Genomic DNA, 20,905 nt, shown 5'->3' on the forward strand with positions numbered 1-20,905 from the left:
TTAATGAATAATTAGACTCGCCTGTAGATGAATTCTTGTTAATTTGCATTTTGTTGTCTAAAATTTAGCTTTGCTCCTAAGACTTTCATTGGGGTGTATTCATTTTTGCATCATGGTCTTGAATGAGTTTGTTTGGAAATACTTTTTTTGTGTGTGCAAATTAACAAATCTTGTTTGCAATCAATGGCACGCATTTGTGGGAGTATTTTGTAGTACCGTGTCCCTTAGAAAATGTTGATTCTGAAAGTAAAGTAAAGGTTTTCTGACAAATGTATTGGGTGTACTCATTTATGCTGAGCACTGTATGTATAATTTATATCATTATACAAGTTTTATATAGTGTCAACAATTTGCGCAGAGCTTTACAATATAAGGGGGACAGTACCTTTCAAGAGGCTTAGGAGGACCTGAGAGCTTACAATCTATCTGAAATCACTGATGATGGTGTAACAGGGTGCTAAAAACAAACCCCAGGGCTTTCCTTACAGAGCAGGAAATAGATGTAACATTTAGTGAATGCAGTGAACTGTCACTGAAGTGATGCAAACCATACACCAGGCTAGAAAGAAAAAAGCATGTACTGCGGAATAGCTGGAGCCAGGCTGACACACAAATAAAATGGGTTTCTGTTTTAAGCTGGCCTTAGTAACCAGGGCTTGTTCATATCCATCTGGCCACTGATAGGCATTTGTGCTGCCTGGCAGTATCCTAAACACAAATATTCACTTTGTGCATGTTGCAGATACCTCTAAGACACTATACAACCTCCTATGGATTTTCCATGTTTTCCTTGTACTATATAGTTTTGGCAAATCTGGGAGATTGTACAATTAGATTGTATAGTGTATGGCCAGTTTAGGGTTCTCTAATCTGCCTGATTCCTATTCCCTCAAATAAATTCCAGTCAGTGATGTAAGTGGGGAGCTAATTGAAATTACGGAACTTGGAGAATCTCATCTATTGGGAACCTTTTACCCACAGATTAATCCAATTCCCTTTTTTTTTTATTTTCTTTTTTTTTTTATAATTTTACTCTTTATTGATTTTCAAAATGCTTACAACAAACAGAATTACATAGAATTGCAATTTTTTTTTTTTTTATATTATTTACTCTTTATTGATTATCAAAATGCTTACAACAAACAGAACATACATTTCTACAGTTTTTCATTTTGTTCCAAAATGTTTGTTTCTTAAACCGTATCTAAACTGAAGAACAAAAAATTCAATTTATTGCAGCTTATCAGTCTTTGGATGTGGTGACGGTGTTAGTTTTCACAGTTTTATGCTTTTTTGCCTTTTTTTTTTTTTTTCACCTGAAAATAAAACATGTCCTGTCTCTGGGTGGCTACACCCACTCCTCCACTGTATCTATGGAAGGAACAATGGTTGTCACTCAGGCTGAACTTTAAACATCTCTTCCTCTTTTCATCTCCATTAGGTGGGGGTTGGGGGATTAGTATTTTACTGAAGGAAGAGTATTTGGCTTTTAGTTCAGCACACAGGACGTGACAAGGGCCCTGCACTTCCAGCAGGATCAACAAGTATTTTAAGTACTGGCTGAATATGCTTATAGCCTGAAAAATCCCCAACATCTAGGGACTGGTAAGATATAATATATTACATTTTTGTTCTTGAGTTTAGATATTCTTCAATTAAAGTGGTGGATGAACTGGATGCATCTGGCAGTCCATATATAATGCACCCACATGCGCACTGATGTATGTACCAGATGCACACCTTATGAATTCAGTGTACACATCAGTGCGCATGAGGATGCTTTTACTCAACCTTGGAACACAACCATGAAGGGTTGCCAATGCTAATTAATTCAAGACCAAATCTAGGGGTGCTGGGGTGGGCTATGCCCTCCAAATTTTTGTTGTGCCCCCTCCAAAGCCAACCCTAGCCTACCACTATACTGCCTGAACCTGCCACTGTGCTGCCCTAATCTGACACTATACCACCATAATCTGAAACTTTGCCACCCTAGTTTTACACTATACTGCCCAAGCCTGACACTATACCATCCTTGGCTGACACTATACTGATCTCAGTTATGAGTCTTGTGGAGAGGAAGAGCTCTGCTACCTATGTCCAGGTTGTATGCAGTGCAGGGATGGACAGAAGGAGCTGTACCTCTGTCATCTGCCCTGCCAACAGTGACCCCTGTCCTCTTACCTTCTTACTTCCCATTCTCTGCCCCCCCTGACATTTTTTACTGCCCCCCCAACTTCAGAACGGCTAGATCCAGCCCTGCTGTGAATGTTACTATACAGGTTCTGCATTCTGTATGGCCCCTGTACAGCTATGTGTATGAAGCCTAAAACTGACACCTCCCAAGAGTGAACTAAAAAAAAGAATCCTTTAGATCCCTACCTACTGAATTATGCACCCTGGGCACATATCCTCAACTAAGAGCGTTGGCTTATTTTTTTTCATCATTCAGAGAGAGAGCAAACCAAGAAGAAGGCTCAGAGAATTATGGGAGTGGAAGGGGATTCCCACCCTGCCATTCATATCCACTTTTATTTAATACTTCCTATTGGTTGAAAGACTAGTGCAGTGGTCGGGTTAGAAAATATCTTGCTGAACTCATTTGCTAATGAGGACATCAGCACAGATTGTCCTCTGCATAGGTAGCATAAATTAAAAGGTCGCACATAATTTCCATTTCATTGCTAAAAGTGATACCCACTTGGAGCACCAAGCTGGCTCACCAGCTAGAATCCTGATGGTCTTTCTGCCCTGGCCGCAATATTATTTTCAAGGGGTACCTGCATAACCCGCAAGACCCGCAGTCTTTCGTTACGTGGGCTTTTTATTGACCAGAACAATGAAAGCTACTTGACTAGTTAGAGAGAACACCATAGCGATCTAGCAATATTACAACCCAAGGTAATACAAAATTTAAAATGAAGCTTTGTGTTGGATACATTGTAGAATGTAACAGCCACAGACTCTTTGGGTTATATTTATAAAAAGATTGCAGAACTATTTGTGCTGCAAAACTGCATACACATTCATTTTGTGCAAATGGGGGAAAACATAAATGTTATATAGCACCCACCTAGTATGGGATGCTAGGTAACTTTAGTTCCTGTTTACTCTGTTGTCATTGGAACAGCTATTGACTTCTTTGGCTGTAAGTTTGATTGTTCCTCCCTGCATTTTGGAGGCTTCCAGAACATAGAGGGCTTGGAAAGTCAAAGACAGCCTGAATATTTATTGTTCTTCAGCCAGTCCCTGGTAAGGTTTGCCCAGTAGGTGGCTGGAGGAGAACATTATTAGTCTGGGGTCTGGAGCAACTGGGGGTCTAATCCTGCTGGATAAGTTTACAGCCTCAGGGTCTGCTGCCCCTTTGAGACAGTCCTGCTGAAGTCTGCTGATGGGCATGGAGGTTTATTTCTAATTACATAGTTAGTCTGGCTGAAAAAAGATAAAAGTCCATCCAGTTCAACCATAGGAAAACAAAGTTATAATCCTATAACCACAAAGGTATTTTTTATATAGCAAGTGCAGCGCTCGTAGCCAATAAATTAAACTAATAGGAGGAGCCACACCACGCCGTGACGTCATGCCGCCGGAGCTCCGGCGGCCATTATAACATACCAGCTGGTCAGTCCTCCTACAGACAACTGTCTGCAACGTTTTTTACACTTTTAATGTGATTTACCTCTTTTACTCAATAAAATTTAACCTACTACACTATGGGAGTATCCTTGTTGTCCCCTGGGGGAGTACTCTAACCCACAGGTTCAACGTTGAGACGGATCACCACCTGCCACCCAGCTCATTGGGAGTGATGGCACCCACCAGGACCACACAAGCATTTCTAAGTGAGAAGGACAACTCATCTGGGTTCCAACAGAAGGAAGACCCCCTACTACCTAAGATCAGGATTTATACATACAAGGCACATTTAATATGCGCGTCCGGTGAGTGCGCATTTCATTTCCACCTCCACCCGGACAACGAAGTCATCTTTGATTATTTTATTTTTCTCATCCTGAATTATTTATATTTATGGGACTGCTCCTTATATTTATTCAATTTGGTTTATGATGCTGGATTTTTATCTATTTAATTTATTGGCTACGAGCGCTGCACTTGCTATATACATTGTCTCTTTTATAGGGTATTGGTACCTAATTCCGTGCATAGCAGCTTGTTTACTCATACTAAGGCGCTTTTCACTTTTTACTCTTCACAAAGGTATTTTTACTTGTGAGCCACTGACTAAAAAATATATATACTGGTTCGCTGACATCCAACACAACCTCTATTTGTGTGCAAAATTACTCAATAAACTGAATGTCGCGCTCCTATTCCAAGTGCAATATTGTATACAGCGTTTAAAAAATAAATAATACTAAATCATAAACCCCAAATCAAACACAGAAATTTTTTTTCCAAATACTAATGTGATCAAAATAAGTTTGTTGTTCGGGAGTGGCTTGACAAGAGGAATACGACATTTGAAGCCCATGTCCAGAATCCGTCTGTGTGTGGTGGCTCTTGATGCACTGACTCCAGCCTCAGTCCACTCCTTGTGAAAGTCCCCAACACTTTTGAAGGGCCTTTTCCTTACAATCCTCTCCAGGCTGCGGTCATCCCTGCTGCTTTTGCACCTTTTTCTTCTACACTTTTCTCTTCCACATAACTTTCTATTAATACAGCACTTTGGGAACATCCAACTTCTTTTGCAATTACCTTTTGAGGCTTTCCCTCCTTTTATGGAGGGTGTCAATGATGGTTTTCTGCCCAACTGTCAGGTCAGCAGTCTTTCCCATGATTGTGATTCCTACTGAACCAGACTGAGAGACCATTTAAAGGCTCAGGAACCCTTTGCAGGTGTTACGGCTTAATTAGCTGATTAGAGTGGGACACTTTGAGCCGAGAATATTGCACCTTTTTCACAATATTCTAATTTTCTGAGATTGTGGATTTGGGGTTTTCATGAGCTGCAAGCCCTAATCATCACAATTATGACAAATCACGGCTTGAACTATCTTGCTCTGCATGTAATGAGTCTATCTCATATATTTCACCTTTTAAGCTGCATTACTGAAATAAATGAACTTTTGCATGTTATTCTAATTTTTCGTGTTTCATCTGTATGCTCAGTATGAAAAGAAAGTAACAAATAGTGCCTTATCCCTTGTATAAAAGTGCTTTATTAAGTGTCAAAATGCACTCACATTCAGGGGCAGGCTGACCATTTGGTAACTCGGGCACTGCCCGAGGGCCTTGGGTCAGTAGGGGGGCCCATGAGATGCCCCTGGTACTTTTTTTTTTTTTTTTTTTTTTTTTTTTTTTTTTTTAGGCTTTCTTGAGTTTGGGCAAGGACACAGGGGCCCCATAACCCCTATTGCCCGGGGGCCCCATGAGTTGTCAGTCCGCCCCTGCTCACATTTAATCTATTTAAAACTGCTTTTGTTAAAAACTGAGAAGCCAAACACAGCATGCTGTGTGCATACTGGCCATCCTTGAATGGCATGTGACTTCACACACCATTCAAGGAGGGGGAGTATGCACACAGCATGCTGTGTTTGGCTTGTCAACAGTTTTTTTTTTTTTTTTTTATAACAAAAGCAGTTTAAATAGATTAAATGTGAGTGCATTTTGACACTTAATAAAGCACTTTTATACAAAGGATAAGGCACTATTTGTTTCTTTTCATACTGAGGATATATCAGAGGAGGAGTAGCTGAATGAGAAAGAGATCCCAGGAGGGATATGAGATGGGGAGTTGGATGGGATATGTCCACCTTATCTCATACAATACAATCAGTGAGCAAAAGTGCACCAAACCTGGTATAGGCTACTAAAGAGAGGATTTATCTAAAGGAGGAGTAGCTACATGAGAGAGAGATCCCAGGAGGGATATGAGACCTGGAGCTGGCTGAGACATACCCACCATTCCTCATACGATGCATTAAATGTTCCTATTAGTGAACAAAAGCGCAATAAGACTGTTGCAGGCTACCAAGGAGGTGAGCGTACATCTGAATAACATTAAGAAAGTCACATAGATATCTCTTTTTCATTTCACTTGAACCACAGGGAGTTGTCACTATCACTAATCAGACTTTTTATATGTTATGTATTTGAATATTTTGATCACATTAGTATTTCCAAAAATTTTTCTGTTTGACTTGGGGTTTATGATTTAGTATTTATTTTTTAACACTGTATACAATATTGCACTTGAAATAGGAGCGTGACATTCAGTTTGAGTAATGCTACACCCACAATTGATCCAGAGGAAGGCACAAAAAACCCAGCAAAGCACGATCCAATTTGCTCCTGCTGGGAAACAAATTCTTTCCTGATCCCCCGAGAGGCAATCGGATATTCCCTGGATCAACTTTACCTATAAATGTTAGTATCCGGTTATATTCTGTGTATCTAGGAAAGAATCCAGGACTTTTTTGAAGCAATCCACTGAGCTGGCCAGAACCAACTCTTGAGGGCGTCTATTCCACATTTTCACAGCTCTTACTGTGAAGAAACCTTTCCGTGTTTGGAGATTAAATTTCTTTTCCTTCAGACGTAAAGAGTGCCCCCTTGTCCTCTGTGATGACCTCAGGGTGAATAGCTCTACACCGAGATCACTATATGAACCACTGATGTATTTATACATGTTGATCATATCCCCCCTTATGTATTATACATGGTGATCATGTCCCCCCCTTATGTATTATACATGGAGATCATGTCCCCCCCTTATGTATTATACATGGAGATCATATCCCCCCCCTTATGTATTATACATGGTGATCATATCCCCCTTATGTATTATACATGGAGATCATATCCCCCCTTATGTATTATACATGGAGATCATATCCCCCCCTTATGTATTATACATGGAGATCATATCCCCCCTTATGTATTATACATGGAGATCATATCCCCCCTTATGTATTATACATGGTGATCATATCCCCCCTTATGTATTATACATGGTGATCATATCCCCCCTTATGTATTATACATGGTGATCATATCCCCCTTATGTATTATACATGGAGATCATATCCCCCCTTATGTATTATACATGGTGATCATATCCCCCCTTATGTATTATACATGGTGATCATATCCCCCCTTATGTATTATACATGGTGATCATATCCCCCCCTTATGTATTATACATGGAGATCATATCCCCCCTTATGTATTATACATGGTGATCATATCCCCCCTTATGTATTATACATGGAGATCATATCCCCCCTTATGTATTATACATGGAGATCATATCCCCCCTTATGTATTATACATGGTGATCATATCCCCCTTATGTATTATACATGGAGATCATATCCCCCCCCCTTATGTATTATACATGGAGATCATATCCCCCCCTTATGTATTATACATGGAGATCATATCCCCCCCCTTATGTATTATACATGGAGATCATATCCCCCCCTTATGTATTATACATGGAGATCATATCCCCCCCTTATGTATTATACATGGTGATCATATCCCCCCTTATGTATTGTACATGGAGATCATATCCCCCCCCCCTTATGTATTGTACATGGAGATCATATCCCCCCCCCCCCTTATGTATTGTACATGGAGATCATATCCCCCCCCCTTATGTATTGTACATGGAGATCATATCTCCCCCCTTATGTATTGTACATGGAGATCATATCCCCCCCCCCCTTATGTATTGTACATGGAGATCATATCCCCCCCCTTATGTATTGTACATGGAGATCATATCCCCCCCCCTTATGTATTGTACATGGAGATCATATCCCCCCCTTATGTATTCTACATGGTGATCATATCCCCCCTTAATCTCCTCTTCTCAAGAGAGAATAAATTCAGTTCCTCTAATCTTTCCTCATAGCTGATCTCCTCCATGCCTCTTATCAGTTTGGTTGCCCTTCTCTGTACTTTCTCCAGTTCCCCAATGTTCTTTTGGTGAATTGGTGCCCAAAACTGAGCTGCATATTCCAGATGAGGTGTTACTAATGATTTGTACCGGGGTAATATGATATCTCTCTCTCTGGAGTCTATATCTCTTTTAATACAAGAGAGGATTTTGCTCTTTTTAAAAACTGCAGCTTGGCATTGCATGCCATTAGTAAGCTTGTGATCTACCAGAACTCCCAGATCCTTCTCCACCATTGATTCCCCCAGTTGTACCCCCCCCCCCCCTAGTATGTATGATGCATGCATATTCTTAGCCCCCAAGTGCAGAACCTTACATTTATCAACATTAAGCCTCATTTGCCACATAGTTGCCCAATTACACAGAGCATTGAGGTCAGCTTGTAAATTGGAGACATCCTGTAAGGACGTTATTCCACTGCACAGCTTGGTGTCATCTGCAAAGACTAAAATAGGATTTTTAATCTCAGACCCTATATTGTTTATAAATATATTCAAAAGTAAGGGTCCCATTTTTATGTGCAATTGATGGCCCCTGAGTGGGCGTGGTTTTTTTGTTGCTCCTGTCTTAAACTGTGTAAATTAATAAAGACATTGAAATACAGAATATTTTCGTAAAATCATCCACAGTATATAGGGCACACGGTTGCTGGTTATGTCCTGGTTGGTCTGTGTGTTTCGCGGGTGGTCTGCTTCTTCGGGGCTGCGTTTTGGGACAGGCATGTATTGCATGGTGCATTCCATCCACATGCACGCGCTGGAGATGGTGCGTCTGGGGTGGGCCAGCGTGGGGTCCAGTAGGGGAAGAGGGCAATATGGAGGGACATTGTCTTTTCCCCTGCTGGATTCCCTGGTGCCTGCCCATTGTCCGGGATGTCGTGGTCGGTTCACTCTTGTGTTGTCTTTGGTATGTTTGCTGTGTAGTGTGTGCCTGTCCTGGAGAGCAGTCCTGGGGGGGCATGCTGTCTGTGGGACACGTGGGCTGGCTGGGACATGATTGGCAATTGTTTGTTTTAAGATGTTGATGGTTTTCCGAAAATCTTTTGTAATAAACTTTTTTTTTAAAAAAAAAAAGGGTCCCAACACTGAACTTTGGGGTACACCACTGACAACCCTAGACCATTCAGAGTATGAATCATTAACCACTACTCTCTGAATATGATCTATTAGCCAGTTTTCCATCCATTTTACATACAGATTTTTCCAAGCTTGTAGACTTTACCTTACACATTAGCCATGTGTGGGGAACTGTGTCAAACGCTTTTGCAAAACCCACGTATACCACATCCACCGCCACCCCTCTGTCCAAGTATACCACGTCCACCGCCACCCCTCTGTCCAAGTATACCACGTCCACCGCCACCCCTCTGTCCAAGGTTTTGCTCACCTCCTCATAAAAAGAAATCAGATTTGTTTGACAACTTCCTTCTTTTCACTAATCCATGCTGTCTGTTGCTTAAAATATTATTTTCCAGCAAGAACTCATCTATGTGGTCTGTTATTAAACTCTCCAGTATCTTCCCAGCTATAGAAGTTAAACTAACAGGTCTATGATTACATAAGATAAGATTTTGACCCCTTTTTAAACATTGGCACTACATTGGCCTTCTGCTAATCCAGTGGTACTATGCCAGTCATTAAAGAGTCCCTAAAAATGGGAAACAATGGCTTTGAAATGACAGAACTCAATTCTTTAAGGACCCGTGTGTGTGTGCCATCCGGTCCAGGTGCTTTATTCACCTTTTATATTGTCTAAATATGTTTGGATCATATCAATTGTGACCCAATGTGGATCATCTGGAGCTGTGTCAATACCATGCCCATTATGGACAAGAGCTCCCCCATGCTCCTTTTGTATACACAGAGCTGAAGAAGGTATTAAATAAATTTGCCTTCTCTTTGTCCCCAGTCACCCACTCTAGATTATTTTGTAAAGGGCCTACATGCTCGGACCGAACCTTTTTACTATTAATATATAATTATTTTTGGACCTAAGGATTTGGTCTGGAGGACCCACTGAAGAGTGCCTGGTGGGAGCTGGGATGTGTGCAGCTGCCATGGGAAATTCTGAGTATTGATCCAAGCTGAAGAATCTAGTGACTGTGTGCTCTTTTACTTTTGGGGGTCAGTGGCAGCTCTTTCTCTGAGACTCTTCCTACAGGGTCTCAGTTCTGGCTTTCCCCTTGGTTACTGGTTTAAAGACTGCTCAAAGAAGTTGAACCTAGTTAAGTGTGTCCCCTGTTGCCAGTTAGAATTTCTGGAGTATCCGATACCGCCCCAACCCCTCTCCTGCTTCTAGTTCTACAAGGAATACATCATAAAAATACCTCACTGCTGTTTTGATGGAGCCTCTGCACTGTTTTGAGTAAGAGCCAGTTCATCCAGTAGTCCCTACAAGGGCAGCTCTACAGTCATTAGGCTATTTTTTCTGCAGGTCAAAAAGAGGGGAAAAAGTGCACCGGAACCAGGGGCGGACTGACCATTGGGGAACTAAGGCACTGCCCGAGGGCCCAGGGTCAGTAGGGGGCCCCATGAGATGTCCCTGGTACCTTTTTCATAGGATTTTGGGTTTGATTTGAGTGTGGGCAAGGACATGGGCCCCATGATCCCCTGTTGCCCGGGGGGCCCGTGAGTTGTCAGTCCGCCCCTGACTGGAACACATCAAAAATACAATATAAATGCACCTGCTGAAATGCATCTTGAACACATCAGGACTGCATTTCTATGGTGTAAAGCAGACCTTACAGAGTGTGATCACTGATAACAGTCTCCTAATAACATGTATTTATAAATCTCTTCCAGCCTCACAAACTGTGTGTGTCATACATGCTTCAAGAGGCAGGAGAAGCTCCAGCGTTGTGGACAATGTAAATTTGCTCATTATTGTGACCGCACTTGTCAGAAGGAGTCCTGGGTTAACCACAAACATGAATGTGCTGCCGTCAAGAAAGTTGGAAAAGCACCAAATGAAAATATTCGGTAAGTTTTTCTGTATATAATTTTTTTTTTATTTTTTTTTTTTTTAGGAAAATCAAGACAGATATGAATTTCTATCAAACTGAGTTTTGTTTAGAGATAAGCAAAAGAGAGAGGATGATGCAAAGCACCTTGAATAAACTGCATTCCATCTGTGCATTTTTTTAATTGATAATCATTTCTGCTTATTATACATTACAAGAAACTTTATCTCCCAAAATAAAACAACAATAATACAGGGACTTTACCTATTACATTTTTTTTACATTCTTCCTTTTTAAAAGCAGCAAATCTTACCTCCTTTTCACCGGTAAGGCATCCAAAAGCTCCCTTGTTGGTACTGAGATCTTCTTCTGGGTTTGGCATCTTCGGCTATCTTGACTAGCCAGCCCAGGATCCTGTTTAGGAGAAGAGAATCTAGTAGGCATTCTCTTCTGCAAGAAAAACCTACCTGCCACCACCTTTTCACACTGTAGTTATAATTCTGCTTTAAGGACCGATCATCAGCCAGTTGCTATCTAGCACATTTTGCCCAAGATGTGGCCCTTTGGTGCTTATTGTGTGGCCCTTGGCAGCCTGTAGTTTGAAGTATTGATTTGTAAAGGGGTGATAGCAGTGACCTCTACTTGCCTTATGTAACATGCTTACTGTAGCATATCCACAATCTCTGACCATTGTTTTTTGGGTATGTCTGCAGTCTCTGACGGTCTTGCCTTACGTGTACTGAGAATTATGTATGGCCCTTTTGATGATCTAAGGAGTCGCAGTCCAAGTCCACTATTCTTTGTAAAGTGGCAATCACTGATCTTGCATATCAGCTAGTATGAATGTTGCAAAAATATCCTCTGCTTTAGGTTCAAGATTTATTACAGGTACTTGTATAGCGCCATCAATTTCCATATATATTGTACATTCACGTCAGTCTGTAACCCCGAAGGAGCTTACAATCTAAGGTCCCTAACTCACATTCATAAATGCACATACTGGGGCCAATTTAGACAGGATCCACTTAACCTACTAGCATGTCTTTGGAGTGTGGGAGGAAACCCACGCAGGCACAGGGAGAACATATAAACTCCAGGCAAGTGGTGCCATGGCTGGGATTCAAACCAACAACCCTAGTGCTGCCAGGCGATAGTGCTAACCATTCAGCCACTGTGCTGTGGCATCAGGTGTCTGTCCAAAATATATTGCCCTATATTAAATTGTTTAACAAAAAGTGTGTAGGAAATGGATATGTCCCTAATTACACAGACCAGGAAGAATAAATGTACAAAAAAGTTTTAAACCCAAACCAAATACAATATATGTATAGGTGTGAAGAAAGGTGTAGTGCAGAATAACAGTTTTGGTAATAAATTAGTAGATTTTTATAGTGGTCTCAAAGGTACAATTGAAGAGGAAAGAGGTCAATGTAAGGGGGCTTACGATTGGCTAGGTTTCTTGGATAGGCCATATTGTGTCATACTCCTGGCCATTGGCCCACTCTCAACATCACCGGCCATAGGCCTTAATATTTAAGATTAAAGGGGTGTCAACACATAATATGCATTTTCTGCACCTACTGTAAAATCACAAATCTCCTTGACATCTGACATCATGTTTGACATACTAGCAGAGTTCTTTGGCATGAAACGCCACACACAGGAATAGACATTCTGTAGTTGTTGATTTTATGCAGAATGCAAGTACATCATTTGTATGCCCCTTTCCTTTTGCACCTCTACCCCTTGGAAGCACAGTGGATTTTGAAACTACTTCCACAGCATTTTAGCTTCCATCCCTAAGTAAAATCAAGGTACTCATTAGTATACCAGTCTCTTCCCAATATCCCTTCCATAGATCTGCCCAGCTGGGCATGCTCCCAGATGGCACACTCATTTATAGGCTTCATCTCTACTCACATCACAGGACTCTTGCCTGGCCTCCAAGGCCTTAGGATCCCTGTTCCAAGACCGGTAGAAGAGGGTCAATGGAGACAGGATGACTACAGCTGTTCCTACTGAGTTCTGTACCACCTCACCTAGGACTTTGATCCTGCAAAGGGCCCTTTAGATCGGCATTATAGAAGACTATGCTCCTCCCACAACTGACATTGGGCATATATGGGCACTAACCACAACCATGACATCACTAGAGGAGGGACCTTTCTGAAAGGGGACCTAACACTCAATTACAACCTCCCTTACTATATTATGAGAACAGAGCCATCCCATATAATAGGTATAGGTACAGGGTGTATATGTGAGAGAGGATTCACAAAGCGCTTTAGGTTCTAAAGAGAGAACATGGCTGAAGCTATTTCCTTTCAGGCACTCTGTCTCAGATTGAAACCCCAAAGGACCTGGTCTGAACAGAGCAGGCAGACAGAGGGCGAGAGGAGACACTGTTCTGACTTATTTACTCTAGTGTGTAAATTTCGACTTGCGCTCTATAAACAGGCCTTTTTTTAACAGAGCAGCTAAGAAAGTTCAAAACGGGAAAAGATTGCTGGCTGGAAATGAAAATGCAGATTAGCCAAATGCAATATTATATATTTACTCGACGGAAAAAAGAAGAAAATATTTTTACATGTTTTGTTTCAATTTGAAATCTAAAAAGTTTAAAAAAATGACATCAGATATCTCTAAAACAGTACAAAAGGGGTGCCCACCACAATTTAAAGCTAAATAAAACCTAGCTGATCTGTTTCAACAACCCAGGTTAAAAACAGAGGTTTTAGTTAAATTCATTTGCAACTATATGGGAAAGCCACATTGAAGTGCCAAGGCACCTCAGATAAATGTGGTATTTAATTCGGAGCTATCTGACCTTCTCAATCATTAGAACATCAATAGCAATGCACAAACAGAGCAGGCTTACCTGGAAGCAGCCCTTTCCTAATTAAAGGAACAGCAACACACCAGAAGATGGGCTTTCAGGCACCAGAAATGACCATTCGAGCACTCGGGCACTGCCCGGGGTCAGTAGGGGGCCCCATGAAATGCCCCCTGTAACCTTTTTATAGGCTTTTTTGTTTGTGTTTTGAGTGTGGGCAAGGACACAGGGGCGCCATGATGCTCTATTACCCGGGGGCCCCATGAGTTGTCAGTCAGCCCCTGGTCTCTAGTGTGTGCCTGCACCAAAGCAAGATGGAAACTGTTCAATAGACAAAAATACAAATACATTTCCCTTTTAAAGTGGTTGTAAACCCTTTCATATACCGAATGAAGTGACTGATTTCAGGTGATGCACAGAGATTTAAACAAATCCTCTTACATACATTGTACCTGTCTACCTGCAGTTTTCTCTTCTCTACATTTTTTTCAAAGTCCAAGATATATACGAGGTGGTATAAAAAAGTTTTGAGACTAGTTTTGTAACACACCAACAGATGGCAGCACGAGCCTGCACACAGTCACAGGGAGAACCAACCTTCGAAAGTCAATGTGCCAAAAGACATCATCCTGTGTACATCGTGAGCCTTGCAACCTTGCGACCGTGTGTTCCCACGTCTGCCATTTCATCATGAACTGCAAGTTAGAGCAAAAATCCAATGTAAAAGTCTGCTCGAAACTGGGTAAATATGCCACCAAGACGTTTGCATGGTTTGGCAATTTTACGGCGATGCTGCAATGTGTAGTTTTGAGATTTTTTGAGTGGTGCACTTCAAGAGTGGAAGAACATCACTGGAAGACGACGAGAGATCAGGAAGACCTTCTTGAACGAGATCAACCCCCAAAAATGCCCTCTTCTCAAAGGTCGCCATTTTGTCAACATTGCGGAGATCTAGCTATTTGCCCAGTTTCACGCAGAATTTCACGTTTGATCTCTGTTCTAACTTGCTGTCCATGTTTAAATAGCAGACGTGGTAACGCACATGGTCAGAATTGTACCAGTTGCACAGCTCCCGATGTACACAGGGCAATATCTTTTGGCACACAGAGACCAATGAAGGTCAGTGCTCCCTGTGACTGTGCATGCAGCCTTGTGCTGTCGCCTGTTGGCTTGTTACAAAGCTAGTTCAAAAATTTTTTGATACCACCTTGTAAGCTTGTCTGAACTGTCAGAAAAAGGGGGCAGAGAGCTGAAGTTACACTCTGCAGAGCTCTGTGAGGAGCGCTAGTTACATAGTCTGGCTGAAAAAAGACAAAAGTCCTTCCAGTTCAACCAACATGGCCCCAGCATCCTCCAGCATGGCCCCAGTGTCCTCTAACATGGTCCTAGTGTCAAGTGTGAAGCCAATGTATTCCAGCATGGCCCCAGTGTCCTCCAGCATGGCCCCAGTGTCCTCCAACATGGCCCCAGTGTCTTCCAGTATGATGCCGGCGTATTCCAGTATGGCCCCAGTGTCCCCTGACATGACAGGAACAGTGTGCAGGGCAGTGGTTACTATGGTGGTTGAAGGGAAGGGACCCCCTCCACACAGGAACAGAGCTGAGGCTGTCAATCAGCTGGAGGTCCCTTCCCTGTCATCTTTTTTCTTTTGGTGTCAGGAAAACTTGTCAGAAGTGATTCATGCAGATAACAGAGGAATTAAGCAGCAGACAGAAATGACACTGATTGCTCTTGATTGATACAAATACACACTATAGAGGGATATGTTTTGTTCAGATTTCATGTCTGAGGTTTACAACCACTTCAACAAAGGACACCACTAAAGAATAAAGGACATTTCAATAAAACCTTGAATGTCATATTCCCTCATGCGGTAGATTGAAATGTGTGTCTTTATTACATACCAGGCTTGCAGCTAGAATTTTATGGCGGATAGAGCGAGAAGGAGGAAGCCTCACCGAAGGATGCTTAGTCTCTGTTGATGACCTCCAAAGCCACCTTGAGAACTTTGACCAAGAGGAGAAGAGTGGACTTATGGAAGATGTTCAAAGCTTTCTTGAATATTGGCCAAGTCAGAGTAAACAGTTTGGAATGCACTACGTCTCCCACATCTTTGGATTGGTAAGTCCAAACTATGGAAAACTAAATCTGCCTAGTTTGGTTCCTTATGGAATCAGGCAAATATACTTAAGGAAATAAAGTTAAGTCTACTTCAAGTAATCATTAAGGCATTGGGGAGGCAAGGAAAGGATAGTAAAGTCACCCACTTATTTAAAAGCTGGTTGCACAGTCCTTGAACCACAGCAACATGCATTATGGAACAAAATTCAGCAGAGTTTACAATGAAAATAAACTGAAGGGAAAAAATAAGGAAACCACCAAAATAAGTGCACAAAATTAAAGCTGAAAACCTGAAAATAAGATATCCATTCCAATATCAGAAATTTAAATTGCCTGTGTTGCGATAAAAACTATAACCGTGTAAAATATTATCAATTATGAAATTACATGGGAGGCTCCGGCTGACGCATTTTGTAAAATGAACAAAAAAAATTAAATCCTGATGATTTCGGCTAATGTGACCCAAAACTAGGACCATCTCCTTTTTTTTTTTTTTTTTAACAGATCTAGTGTTTGGTTGCTTTACTGCCTGTAGACTGTCTCTCTAGTGCCCAGCTGATCTATTAAAGAGAAATCAGCTCACATTTTTAGGTAGCAGCTCTCCAGACAGATGTAAGAATGTTGTATTTAAAGGGGATAAGCGCCTACCTACGGAATGCCTGTAATTTTTATTGTGGTATTAACCTACATACGTGGCTAACCAGTGTGAATTTTTAGCCCTTAAGCCCTGGAAATGCAGGTCAATATGTCTCATCAGTTCAGGAATACCCTTTTGTTGAGTCCATTGTTGTCCTGCTTGTAATCTCTGTGAGTAGCTTGCTAAATCTGGTTGGAAAGTATTTTTGGTGACATTAGCAGCACTGACTGACTACCTGGTGATTGCAATTGCCCTACAGCATACATGTTGAGGTCACTATAAGCCTTTAAAGTGGAGAAGACTACCTCAACTCATCCATATTCAGAGATAATCACAGGTCATGGGGATTGTCTTCATTACTGATGGTGGACCAAGTGGTCTCTTTTGCCCAGTTTGGATTAAGACTTGCTAACGATATGTGACAATCACCATGTCTGTATTGCATAACTATTTGCTCATTTCGATTTGTTCCATTTTCTTCCCTCTCCTGTGTGTCGTTGGTCAAATTGAAAGATAAGCTGCAATGGATTTACTTTAAGTGACCAAAGGGGTCTTCAAGCTGTCGGTGTTGGAATTTTCCCAAATCTCTGTCTAGTCAACCATGATTGCTGGCCTAACTGCACGGTTATATTCAACAACGGCAAGTAAGTCAACTATTTTCTAGAGCAATGTTATATCAGACAGACCTTGAATTATTATTGTGAAAGATTTACTGGCCTTGTAGGTAACCTGTTATGTGTTCTTCTAGGGTATCAACATTAAACACGTTAGAGTTCTATATACTGTAGGTATCAGTAGTAATGAAAATGTGCCTGCCAATAGAATGAGTAGACATATTGCAAATGCTGAATCTGACTCAGTATTATGGTACACCTAATTTAGAAATGTCTAAATTATAATGAATCTCTAATTATCCTATTGGAAATGATGTGATAGTCTCAAAAGTTAAAATGGTGGCCTTAGAATTGTTAAAAGCCCATTTAGGTGGATTGGGCATCTCAGATGTCTGTGGAAGGTTCCAGCTAGTTCTGTTTCAGTAACTCCAGCTGGGAGGAAGCATCATGGCAGACCCAGAATATAGTGGTGGACCAAGGCTTAAAGACCAGTGGTGGACCATATCTAGGCCTATTATTGGTAGAGTCTTCAACAACATTTATCTGAAGATAGCCATTAAGTAAGTAACTACTTTGAGGTACTGCAGGATGATTTTTATTTTTTAAATGATTACAAATATTCTGATACAAGGAATATTGTAGATCATTATTTTTCAAACAAAGGCTACGCTCACATATATGGGGGTGCGGAACTTTATGTAAATCGCATGCTTTCTCACGCGGGCAGCAAAAAAGTGCTTCTTTTAGCAGACGTGCGGTTGTGCATTAATTCTTAATAGCACCTCCATGCATTGGAAACTTTTGAACATTTTCACATGCTGGGAACTGCATAGGACCATGTGTCTTCTAAGCAACTGCAATTTTAGAAAAGGTTGTTGGGACCTTTTTCCTGTGTTTCCCACAGGTACAGCAGTCCATTCAAACGAATGGGCTGCTGTTTCCTTTGGAAAAAAAAATGCATACATTTGAACCTAATGGTATGCAGGTGCAAGCATGGTCACTGGGCTAAAAAGACATACAAAAAGAAAACTAATATAGCCATCACATCTAATGAGTGGCAAGCTGCAATATACAGTATAATATTTTTGGTTTTGCAGGTTTAGTGCCCGCCATGCCATGCAAGTTGCAAATGCAGGTTAAGTCGCACCCTATTGTCCGCAATTAAAGCAGTCATATCGGTGCGATTCCGACTTGGTTGGAGCCGCACCGATTTCTAAAGTAGTGCATGCACTACTTCAGGTGTGACTTGCATAGACATCTGTGTCTTGTAAGCCACAGATGTCTTGCAAGTCACACCAAGTCGGAATGATATCTGACTTTGAAATTGTGCAACTTCCAGTGAAGACGCACGATTTCAAAGTCATATTGGTGTGACCAGGACCTTAATGCCCCTTTAACCACTTGCCCTCCTGAGGATTTACCCCCTTTCCTGACAGGCCATTTTGTATGTTATGGCACTGCATTACTTTATCTGACAATTGCGTAGTCATGCAATGCTGCACCCAAATTAAATAGAAGTCCTTTTTTCCCCCACAAATAGAGCTTTTTTGGTGGTATTTGATTGCCTCTGCGGTTTTTATTTTTTTCACTATAAAAAAAAAAAGACCAATTTTGAGAAAAAAAAACAATATTTTTGACTTTTTGCTATTTAACGTCCAGTAAAAAAAAAAAATTTAAAATCGAATTTTGTCATAAAATTAGGCTAAAATGTATCCTGCTCCATGTCTTTGCTAAAAAAAAAAAAAAAAAATCCCAATACGTGTAAATTAATTGGTTTATGTGAACGTCATAGCGTTTCCAATGGCGGTATAGATACTGGGATTTTTAAATTCTTTTTTACTAGTAATAGTGGTGATGAGCGACTTCTAGCGGGACTGCGGCGGACATTCTGATACTGGGGGGGAACTGACTTGGTGTCACTGACATCCCCAGTGACACCAATACATCAGTGCTAATAAAAACCACTAACACTGTACTAATGACACTGGGCAGGAAGGAGTTAACATGTGGGGTGGACAAGGGGTTAACTGTGTGCTGTTTTACTATGTGGGCTGTGTGTGTGCTTCACTGTAAGCACACTGCTTTGTATGGCTCTGCTATGCAAACAGCTGACAGGGGGACAGGGGCGGACTGACCATACGGGCACTTTTTTTTTAAAAGGCTTTTTTGGGTGTGCTTTGAGTGTAGTCAAGGACACAGGGGCCCCATGATCCCCTATTGCCCGGGGGCCCCATGAGTTGTAAGTCCAGTTGTCAGGGGTTAACATGTGGAGCGATCTAAGGGTTAACTGTGTGCCGTTTTACTACATGGGCTGTGTCTGTGTGCTTCACTGTATGCACACTACTTTGCACTGCCGTGCAAAACAGTGTGCATGAGCTGACAGCGAGGAGAACTGTTTTATTTACAAACAGTTCTTCTCCCCCCCCCCCCCCCCCCGGGGGTCAGAGATGCTCGGCAATCACCAGGCGCTGGAGAGTAATCAATGGCTGGGATTCGGTGATTGGCGGCCGCGAATGGGGGCGCGGGTATGGTGCGCGTACCAGAAAGAAAAAGTATGTGAACCCCTTGGGATTACGTGGAGTTTTGCATGAATTGGGCATAAAATGTGCTCCGAACGTCATCTATGTCACAACAATAGAAGAACACAGTCTGCTGAACATAATACTACACAAACATTAGATGTTGCCATGGTTTAATTGTACATAACATGTAAACATTCACAGTGCAGGGAGGAAAAAGTATGTGAACCTTTGGACTTAATAACTGGTTGACCCTCCTTTGGCAGCAATAACCTCAACCAAATGTTTCCTGTAGTTGCAGATCAGACCTGCACAACGAGTAATTTTGGACCACTCCTCTTCACAAAACCTGTTTCAGTGTAGCAATATTCTTGGGATGTCTGGTGTGAATCGCTCTCTTAAGGTCATGCCACAGCATTTCAATCGGGTTGAGGTCAGGACTCTGACTGGGCCACTCCAGAAGGCGTATTCTGTGCTGTTGCAGCCATTGTTTTGTTGAATTACTTGTATGCTTTGGGTCATTGTCCTGTTGCATTACCCATCCTCTGCGGAGCTTCAGTTGGCGGACAGATGGTCGTATGTTTTCCTGCAAAATGTCTTGATAAACTCTGGAATTCACTTTCCCATCAATGACAACAATCCATCCAGGCCCTGAGGCAGCAAAGCATCCCCAAACCATGATGCTCCCTCCGCCATGTTTTACAGTGGCGATGAGGTTTTGATGTTGGTGTGCTGTGCCTTTTTTTCTCCACACATAGTGTTGTGTGTTCTTCCCAAACATCTCAAGCTTGGTTTCATCTGTCCACAGTATATTTTGCCAGTAGTGCTGTGGAACATCCAGGTGCTCTTTTGCAAACTACAAACGTGCTGCAATATTCTTTTTGGACAGCAATGGCTTCCTCCGTGGTGTCCTCCCATGTACTCCATTCTTGTTTAATGTTTTCCTTATTGTAGATGTGTCAACAAAAATGTTAGCATGTGCCAGAGATTTCTGTAGGTCTTTAGCTGACACTCTGGGATTCTTCTTTACCTCATGCAGCATTCTGCGCTGTGCTCTTGCAGTCATTTTTACAGGATGACCTCACCTAGGGAGAGTAGCAACAGTGCTAAACTTTCTCCATTTGTAGACAATCTGTCTTACCGTGGACACATGAACGTCAAGGCTTTTGGAGATACTTTTGTAACCCTTTCCAGCTTCATGCAAGTCAACAATTTTTGATCGTAGGTCTTCTGAGAGCTCTTTTCTGCGAGGCATGGTTCACATCAGACAGTACTTCTTGAAACCAGTAAACCTAAAACAG

General features: G+C 41.6%; 1 protein-coding gene across 2 annotated transcripts in view; it reads left to right on the plus strand.

Annotated features, from left to right (window-relative positions):
- SMYD1 (SET and MYND domain containing 1) overlaps positions 1-20,905 on the plus strand; it is a 61,366-nt gene that overhangs the window by 11,135 nt on the left and 29,326 nt on the right. For both annotated transcript variants that reach the window (XM_089692324.1, XM_089692325.1), the window contains exons 2-4: positions 10,723-10,899; positions 15,621-15,834; positions 16,985-17,115. In XM_089692324.1, the coding sequence (XP_089548450.1) occupies positions 10,723-10,899; positions 15,621-15,834; positions 16,985-17,115 (522 nt within the window). The remainder of the gene's footprint in view (positions 1-10,722; positions 10,900-15,620; positions 15,835-16,984; positions 17,116-20,905) is intronic.

Source organism: Staurois parvus, unplaced genomic scaffold (assembly GCF_062004578.1).
Source record: "Staurois parvus isolate SC_StPar_1 unplaced genomic scaffold, SC_StPar_1.0 ptg000581l, whole genome shotgun sequence".
NCBI classification, from domain to species: Eukaryota; Metazoa; Chordata; class Amphibia; order Anura; family Ranidae; genus Staurois; species Staurois parvus.